Raw genomic sequence first — 9,405 nt, 5'->3', positions numbered from 1 at the left:
TTTGGCTAGTTTTCACTTCTACATTTCAACTAAAGTTTCTCAACAGCTGAATTTTACATTTAATTTGAACAATTTGATAGGTAAGATTCCTGCTTAACTTTCCAGCAACGTTGTGATCCCCTCCCTCCCCCATCATATAATACCTGCAACAAATTGACAATACAGCCAGCGTGTCGTCACTTAAATCACAACCCTCCACGTGGTCATTCCTCAATAAATTACTAAATTGTATTATCTGCTCTAGACCTTATAAGCATGTGTGCTCTGAATGCTATTTCACCTGGTCTTACGTCACTAGTAACTGAAATATTATTTTGGGAAGGAGTGAGAGAGCAAAAAGTAAGACAGGATCCAACATCTGGATAAACATGACATTTTATTTGTGCCTAAATTCTGAACAATGTCACCCAGTGTTTACCCTACACGCGTCCAGCCATGAGGACAGCACCGCCTCTGGGTTTCTGGCACCCTGAAGGCTATTTGCTGTACTTGAAAGCATATCATAGGTGCCCTCTACTAAACCACCCTCAATTGTTACATTGTGGAAAAATACTGACAACAAAGTAGTGTTTTGCTATAGAAGAGTAAACAAATGCAGACCTAAGCTGACATTTGCTCATGAATGGCGTTAGAATAAATGCATGAGATATAAGGAGAAACCGAAACCCGAAAGCGACTTAATTCTAGAAAGAAGTTATTTGGTTGTACAGAAGAGAAGCAACAGTTTGGCCAAAGCAATGCCTCTTGCACACTAAGTGCACCCTCTGTTCTGTTATTTTGTTACACCATTGGGACACTTCCTGCTGGAATGCACCAGAGCCCTACTGGAGATAGTGGTCACACTAACACCTCTCTGTGCCTGCTTAAAACAGCCCCCATCCATGTGCAAATCAGCCCCCATGCATGTGCAAATCAGCCCCGTGCATGTGCACAACAGCCCTGGTGCACGTGCAAAACAGTACCATCAACATCATACCCTTTACACAAACACACACCTCAGCACCACTGACGCAAACATTCATAGGGGAAACACTGCAACTAAACAGTCCTTAACATATGAACAGTTAAATAAAAAAATAAAATAAAATAAAATCAACAGGGAACAATAATCATCCCATTTTTAATAAAGATTAGTCTCAGTTAAGACCACTGTATTTAAAAGAAGACCATTTTCATCTGTTCTTCTTAACTACAGTGACTGATTACTAATTCCACTACCAAATGAAACATAATGGTCAACATCTTTGCCATCGCCCCACTTGTGAGTGGGTTAAGCCTCCAGCTGAGGGGAGCGACGTCCCAGCCCGGACCCCCTCATGACTCAGCCTCCCTAGGGCAGTCTCCGGTCGGCTGCTGCTACAGAACCTCGGGCCGGTCCTCTGGGGACACACTCTGGGGGGGGGGGGGCGAGGGCTTCTGCACCTTGAGGGAGAAGTCCACCACGGGGCACCCCTGGGTGATGCAGCCCAGAGAGATGATGTCCACGTGGGGGCCAAAGTACCGCGGCAGGTTCTCCGGGGTGACCCCCCCGCTGGCCTCCACCAGCAGCGCCGGGAACTCCTGCTTCAGGAGCAGGGCCGAGGCGTGGAGCTCCTGGGGGAGACGTGGAGATACCCGGTAGAATAAGAACAGTGTTACGTTCACAGTACTGCGCTTTTCTAAAGAGTCAATGAGACCTTACATAAGACAGGGAAACGCGCTGATGTGACGCATTAAGACAGGTGAGGAGAGGTGACGTTAATGTAACCTGTTATTAATTTAACTTCAACGTAAATTGTAATTGTAACTTCAATCGTATACAATCTCGTACTTTTATGTTTCGTTCTCGTTTGCGAGGCCTTTGACGATTATAGCGTTGTTTTTTCCGAGAGACACAAATAGTGGTGCCACCGACGCCCAGATTGTAACATTCATAATACTATCTCATTATAGAGTTAACACATTTACAAGTTACATTCACAAATTAAGGATCTGAATGAGGGACAGCCAGGGGAGGAGGGATAAAGTGATTTTGTTTTGTATGCTAGTACGTCCTTCACAGGCCCGTTCTGACCAGGCCTGTTCTGACCAGGCACGACTCCGGTGTCAATAATCAGCAGGTTCTCACCACAGGATGCCTTCAGTTATAAACGCACACTTGCGTTTGGGGAAGTCCTCTTTTTCTTTCTCGTGTAACAAACATCCTACGACTAACCCTGCCCTATGGCGGAAAAGCAGAAGTAGATCTACACAGTGTCTACTGCGTCGGTGGCTTACCCTGGGCGGCAGATTGTCCAGCATGACGATGTCGGCGCCGGCGCCAGCTGCCTCGCAGGCCTCTTCCGTGGAGCCGCACTCCACCTCGATCTTACTGGTCAGGCCACACACCGCCCGCGTGGCCTGCACCGCCTGGATGGTTCATATCAATTAGGCAAGGCAACTTTAGTTATATATATTATGTTATTCAGCACTTTTAATACACAAGGCAGACTCAAAGTGCTCAAAAAAAAGAATAACATATGGATTAGCATTTATAGAGCCCTTTTCTAACCTGTAGCCACTCAAAGCGCTTTAAAATATTGCCAATACTGGCCCTCAAAGCCCTTATTGTTGACCCAATGAAACAGTGTCACAGCGGGCCTGCGATTACGTGCGCACCGCTGGTCATCTGGTCGAAGGACCAACACGGGCAAATGGTAAATAAATGGACTGCATTTATGTTGCGTTTTCCTATCCAGTGGCCACTCAAAGTGCTTTACAATATTTCCTAACATTCAACCATGAATGCACACATTCACACCCCGATGGCTGTGTCAGCCACGCAGGGCGACAGCCAGCTCGTCAAGTGCCAGGTAGGGTGTGATGTCTTGCTAGAGGACACCTTGACACTCAGCTAGGAGGAGCCGGGTACGAACTGCCCAACTTCCGGTGACCAGCCAACCGGCTCTATCTCCTGAGCTACATGCGGCCTGAAGAGGAACTGGATGCCGAGATAAGCAGACTGTTAACCCCCAAACGGTACAAACTCTGATGACCAATCTCTGGTCATCGTCTTCTCCCCTGTTTATGCATAACTGCTTTTGTGAGATCGCCGTGATTATAATGTGCACGACGGTGACGTATCATGCAGGAGGTAGCTTTACCCGTTTACGCTAGACACAAGGCTTGACGACAGAGAAACACGTGTAATGAGGGACGTACCCAAACAGGGTGACACTCAACCGACTCTTATCTGTTTGGACCTTCCGTGATTCATGCACGACTGCGTTCTCTTTGAGTTGTCGGTTGGTCGTTTCCATAGAGATCGTTTTCTTTAATTGCTTGGTCCCACCTTGGTGATGCTGCCCGACGCCCACACGTGGTTGTCCTTCAGCATGGCCATGCCGCTCAGGTCCTGCCGGTGCATGGAGGCCCCGCCCACCAACATGGCGTACTTCTCCACCAGGCGGAAGCCCGGCGTGGTCTTGCGCGTGCCGGCCACCTCCCCGCGCCACCCCGCCGCCGCCGCCATCGCACGGAGCCGCGCGCAGCGGGTGGCAATGCCCGAGGCGCGGGCCAGGCAGTTGAGGGCCGGCCTCTCCCCCAGGAGGAGACACCTGGCCGGGCCCCTCACCTCAGCCACCAGGGTGATACCGTCAGGACCTGCAGGGGGACCGGGGCCAACGGGGTCAGTGGATCCAGAGCCAACGGTTGGGGTGAATGCCGCTTATGATTGAGTTCGGCCTTCTCTAAGAGTAACACAGGAACAACTACATTTACATTTAGAGCATGAACCCATCCTCTTCCACTTAAACACCTGATCCGTTGACCTTTACATTAGGGGCATTTAGCGGACGCTTTTATCCAAAGCAACTGACAATAAGTACATTTTTCAGAAGAAAGAGAAACAAAACATTACGGTACAGTAAGGATGTTCAAAGAGACAAGTGCCAAGCACTTACAATTGTTGGGTTAACCCATTCCCTGTATACAACTAAGCTAGCTAGGAAACAACAAAAACGTGTGTACATGGGAAAAAGGTATGTGAAGCAAACTCAAGGGACTTGCAGGGAATTCAGATGCATTTTTGAATTGAGGAGGAGGTAAGGCGCCTTGCTCAAAGAGGCCGACTGGTAACCCGTGCGAATGGCATTTTTTGAGTGGAACACGCTAACCCAATATTCTCTACTGCTGCTGAACTCATTCAACCGTACTCGTATCCTAGCCGCTGCTGTACCACACACCTGTAGACAGTAACGACACGCCCCTCCTCCAGACGCTCACCTATCTCCGCCGCCTCTGGGTAGAGCCAGTTCACGGTGCAGCCCAGCTCGGTGAAGACGGCCGTGAAGAAGGGCCCGCCGGCCAGGACGCTGCCGGCGGTCTTACAGAACAGGCGAGCCTCCACGTCCCCGGAGCCCACGCACACCCCGGAAGGGTCGAAGTTCGGCGTGTCCTCCCTCAGCCAATCGCGCGCCAGCTGGGTGAGAGCCTGCGGCGGGATGGCGTGCGCCGCCACGGCGTGCTGGAGTGGAACCATCGACCCCTGGCCGCGGGTTTCGGGGGAGCGGTCAGCTGTAGGGAAGATGAAAAGGTGTGTTGAAGGTTAGCCTCTCGGTTCGGTCTCATTCGTCGGACATCTTGAAAACTAAACTAGGGCTGTCAAGCGATTAAAAAAAATAATCTAATTAATTACAGGCTCTGTGATTAATTAATCTAAATTAATCGCATACTTACATTTTTCCGAGAAAGTATTTCAAAAAAATGTAATAGTTAAGTAAATTATGGCAGATGAGTGATTCAATGAATAATAGACTTTAAAGTACAATGTCTCTTTTATTTAAAACATGTTACATATTGCAATTTCTATTCCAGGGCTTAAAATTGTCATTTTAAACCATGTTTTAAACTCATGCAGCAGTAACCAACAGTTTCAAATAAAGTGCAATTTCTATTCCAGGGCTTAACATTTGACCTCCATCCACTTATTTCTGAAATATCCTTAATGACAGGAATGATAAATTCCAACTAGCAACTTGTAGTGTAACACGAGTGGAATCATTTGCTTCACTTCTTATCTCTCCCTCAGCTAGTTGCTGAGACAAACTAACTTTTCTACATCCTCCGTGCTCACGGCCTCTTCTTTTGTACTACGGTACCTGCAAGTGAGAAAAGCCTCACACACGGGACAGAAGTGGCATCAGCGGCCAGATATTTTCGAGCCGGATCAGATAGCTGCTTATGGGTCCCTGCATGAGCTAACCAATTACAATTACAATTAGGGCTTTGGCAGACGCTTTTATCCAAAGCGACTTACATCGGTTAATACACACATTGACACACCGACGGCAGAGTCAACCATGCAAGGCGACAGCCAGCTCGTCAGGAGCAGTTAGGGTTAAGTGTCTTGCTCAGGGACACATCAACACTCAGCTAGGAGGAGCTGGGGATCGAACTAGCAACCTTTCGGTTACAAGACAACTGCTCTACCTCCTGAGCTAAGCCGACCTACACCTGACCACCACAGCTGACCACCACCGCAGAGGGCAGTCCTCCATGCCGATGCTGTGCGCTGCTCTGTAGCAGTTCAGAGCCCTGTTCAACCCCTCCATGTCAGCATCGGAGTCCGAGTCTGAAAAAGCAGGAGGTTCCTCCTCTTTTTTGCTGGCTCTTCTGAGGGCTGTGGGGTAGCTCCACTGGGTTCTTTCTGCAGCAGAACCTGAAGGCTGTCCCACAGTTCATCTCTCTCTCCTGTTGGTAGAAACTTCAAGTCCTTGAAACGTGGGTCCAGTGCTGAAGCAATCTTGAGCCATCCGTTGTTGGTATCTGCTTGTCGTTCAGACAGGTCTTTCTTAAAGGCAGCCTTGAACCTTCCCACGTAGGTCGGGTCGTCCTCTGAGACTTCCGTGGAGCGATGCAGGTGGCAGAAAGCTGGCAACACAACAGAGCAAGTGACATAAGTCTCACCTCCGAGTAGCTCAGTCACATATCTGCAGAGAGTGATAAGAAATGCATACGGAACATTAATTATATCAGTGTCATAACAGTAGATTTAATTCAAGAAAAAAACTAATGAATTTTAGTACATGTTTGCATTCATTAGAAAAACATTTGCAAAATAAGACGAAGACAAATAATTTTAATAAAACAACTGTTCCCTGTGTGTGTGAATACGCTTTTACCTGCATGGTTCAAGGAGTTTCCAGCCGTTGGAGTTTGTCCAACTCAGATGCAGCCAACATGGCTAGCTTGTGCTTTTGTCGGCTCAGAGTAGCCTTGATGGCCTCTTGGTTCTTCAGGAGACGGGAGATCATGGGCGCTGTCTGTGCCAACTGTGGTGACCTTTTGTTGCACTTCCCACGCCTCCGCCACCGACATAAACTGTTCGGCACAGGCATCGGCGCATTGTCTGTTTTAGCATGGCTATTGCAAATGAGTCGTTTCCACTCACTGTCAATGACGTGTGCAGTAACACCAAGATAATTGTAATTGCTAACTGAAGTCCAATGATCCCCAGTCAAGGCAATACATTTAGCTCCCGCCGCAACATTTTCTTTTGTCATCCTTTCTTCCTTGCGTCAGAAGAAGATAGTATCTGTAAAGTCTCTAATAAACCTCTGTATTCTACAACGGAAACTGGTCTGCAGTCCATCTCAGTCCACTTTGCAAGCGAATGAGTTAGTCGGTCACAGGTAGACTTACTCAGTTTGTTGAACGCCTGGTCGAGTGTGGCTGGACGAGGCTGGCCGCTAGCGCCAGCTTCAGGTGCTGTGGCAGCTCGTACCTGCGAGCCCGCCACCAAATGTTTCGCGTTGAGGTGATATTTAAGGCTTGATGAACTCCGGTGATAGGAAAATTCCTTGCTACAGAGATTGCAGATAACGGTGCTCTTATCTACAGTTCCGTTTGGCAGTTGTTTAAACCTGAATTTCCCGTTCACGGGGCCGAGCAGCGTCTTCTCGTCTCTCTCCATGTTGTTTTCAACGCAAATGACGCACCGGGTCAAAGGGCACTATAGAAACGCGATTAATCTGCATTAATTTTTTGAATGCGTTATTTTTTTCTGTGATTAATTAATCGAAATTAACGCGTTAATTTGACAGCCTTAAACTAAACAAATACTGAGTTTAATACAGAGATTGTATTCTGCCAAATTGTGGTATAGGCATTAAGGGTGTCGAGAAAGATTAGAAGAGCAAGGACTTGGATATTGAGGAGGTTGACCTGATGATCTTGATGTTTACTTTTAACATTGATATTTTACAATGGATTCAGTATAGCTTTTAGTCAATGGGCCAGAGTCCATTGTGATGGTATGTAAGACCCCTATATAAAATATATTAGATGGATCACATCAGGGTTCGAGTTGGGGGGGGGGGGGGCGGCAGTGGGAGCTGAGCTCCCATAGAGAGAGGTCTGGCTCCCATGAAAGCATCAAACTCAAATATCTGTGGGGGTCTCTGAAAATGCAGCAGCATATTATTGTAATTACAAATAAAGCTATTTTCCCTTCCACATACAGAGTGATATTGACGTTAAGTAAGGGATAATAGAACGCCGGTCATTATCGGGAAAATAACCCCAGACAGGGCGAACCGGACACGGACGCGAAACGGAGGTGTCTTGCTTCGACCTGAAGGGGTTTATTTTCGATAATGAGCGGCTACTTGCCAAACGAAAAAATAACTTCACAAGGTGTCTTTTTCAGGTTTCCGTTCAGTTGCCCATGCAACTGAACGGAGCGTTTCACGGCATTGAGAAGAGTCGTGTCATATTATATATTTACTATATTTTCTTCCTATATTTACCCAAAACGCAAAGTCTTTTAACCTTTCCCAATGGGGTCATTTGTAACATGTGTGCTACAACTATTCCTGACCATATTTCAATTCACACGTCTTTTTCGAATGGGATCAATTGTAACGTGTGTTACAACTGTCCCCGACCCTATGGCAACCAGCTATACACAGCTAAGAAGCCTGAGCCTCGTGAGGTAGCAGCATTGATCCCTTCTACAGCCATAAGCCTATTATCCTGATATGAGCTCTATCATTGTTGACGTACATAAACTGTTCCATACAAAAATCTACTTTGATTCAAAAAGCTACTCACTCGCTTCAAAAAAAGTGTCTATAACTTTATTATTATGGTTATATTGTTTACGGAACCGCTTTGTTTTTGCCCTGCAGCATACGTGACCACCTGACCTCCAGGGGCGCTCTTGATTGGAGGAATTAAAGTGGCTGCCGACCAATCAAATCGTCCCGGTATCCCCACCGTGCAACAGGATGTTGGACTGTGTCAACACAATGTGCAATAACCGACAGCTAAACAGTTCATAACATTAATGTTATGACATGTTTAGCTTTATGTTATGTTCATAATTAAGAACTGTACGTGAGGGATGAGGGACTCTTATAATTTTCCTGGTATCAAAAGAAGAGTATTATTTTATATTAATAGTACTACTTTTCAAAAACACATTAAGACACAAAAGAAGAGAAAAGGCAATGTAATATGATTGAATTATTAATCTAATTGAAAGGATCATCCTGAAAGCGAACAGATGCAGACGTGATGCGGGAGTCGTGGTCGTTGTAAAGTCTAGGCGACACACTTGGACCTTACCCCATATGTGCAATCCAACACCAGTCTTACATAACTTTTCTTTCCTTTGTTTTACTATAAAACTATCACAGTAAGGATATAATTTCCCACGAACAGCCGACTTAATTCAAACTTCATAAAACGCAGTTCAAGTTGAACGATCCAGGCCAAAAGTTCACCCTCTGTTTCTTTGTACATTCCCAGTTGGTCTAAAGTATTGTATGACCTTATTGTTGTGCAGAACCCAACATTTGAAGTTTAACGTCTACTTACTCATGGGTTCAACATTAGGCCTAGCAGTCGATGCTTCAGTGGCTTGCATCATCTTCACGTCTCGTTTTGGTCAAAGATGAAGGTCTAAGCAGCACTGACTCCGACCGCAGGTAGTGCATTGATGCTCTGAGTTCTTGTAATTTGACCCGTGATGGACTCTCAGCAAATGGCCTTGGGGCCCCCCTCCATGCGGCTGTTGTTACGTTCGTCGTCATCCCTGCATATTGAGTGTATGTTGTAAATTTAATTTCTGCATACATCTGCATATATTCTGCGATTGATCCATGATGTATGCGCGATGATAACACCGATGCGTCAGAAAGATGTGTGTGTGTGTGTGTGTGTGTGTGTGTGTGTGTGTGTGTGTGTGTGTGTGTGTGTGTGTGTGCGTGTGTGTGTGCCATATTAATTATGACCCATTATATATTATTATTTATATTCACTATTTTTAAGGGTTTTAACGTGTTATTCCACGGACGGAAAGGGCCCAGTTTCTTTTATTTCGCTATTCATAGCCTGAAATCTGTGACGTCAGGCGACTGCGCATCCCGTGCGCATCCCTCACCC

General features: G+C 46.4%; 1 protein-coding gene across 6 annotated transcripts; it reads right to left on the bottom strand.

The window, feature by feature from the left end:
• Window positions 1-392: 392 nt before the first annotated feature.
• Window positions 393-9,097, bottom strand: LOC307070693 (nicotinate-nucleotide pyrophosphorylase [carboxylating]-like). Of its 6 annotated transcripts, none has more exons than XM_079729291.1 (6): window positions 8,839-9,097; window positions 6,141-6,339; window positions 4,243-5,948; window positions 3,311-3,621; window positions 2,257-2,388; window positions 393-1,593 (listed from the first exon to the last, which is right to left on the bottom strand). In XM_079729291.1, the coding sequence occupies exons 3-6, from the start codon at window positions 4,496-4,498 to the stop codon at window positions 1,357-1,359; spliced, it is 936 nt and encodes a 311-aa protein (XP_079585417.1). In that variant the 5' UTR covers window positions 4,499-5,948; window positions 6,141-6,339; window positions 8,839-9,097; the 3' UTR covers window positions 393-1,356. The 6 variants fall into 6 exon arrangements, with proteins under 6 accessions (XP_079585417.1, XP_079585416.1, XP_079585414.1 ...); XM_079729290.1 differs by lacking the exon at window positions 8,839-9,097 and adding an exon at window positions 6,661-6,781; XM_079729288.1 differs by lacking the exon at window positions 6,141-6,339 and having other exon boundaries at window positions 4,243-4,533.
• Window positions 9,098-9,405: the final 308 nt, after the last annotated feature.

This window comes from Pollachius pollachius (genome assembly GCF_949987615.1).
Source record: "Pollachius pollachius genome assembly, chromosome: 2".
NCBI classification, from domain to species: domain Eukaryota; kingdom Metazoa; phylum Chordata; class Actinopteri; order Gadiformes; family Gadidae; genus Pollachius; species Pollachius pollachius.
The sequence above is the reverse complement of the archived record's forward strand: the minus strand, read 5'-3'. Positions and strand labels throughout refer to the sequence as shown.

Coding starts and splice junctions, on each gene's coding strand:
- LOC307070693 (XM_079729287.1), bottom strand. CDS start 6,931: ATGGAGAGAGACGAGAAGACGCTGCTCGGCCCCGTGAACGGGAAATTC. Junction 3,622..4,242: donor CCCAGAGGCGGCGGAGATAG/GTGAGCGTCTGG, acceptor GTCCCCCTGCAG/GTCCTGACGGTATCACCCTG. Junction 2,389..3,310: donor CGTCGGGCAGCATCACCAAG/GTGGGACCAAGC, acceptor TGAACCATCCAG/GCGGTGCAGGCCACGCGGGC.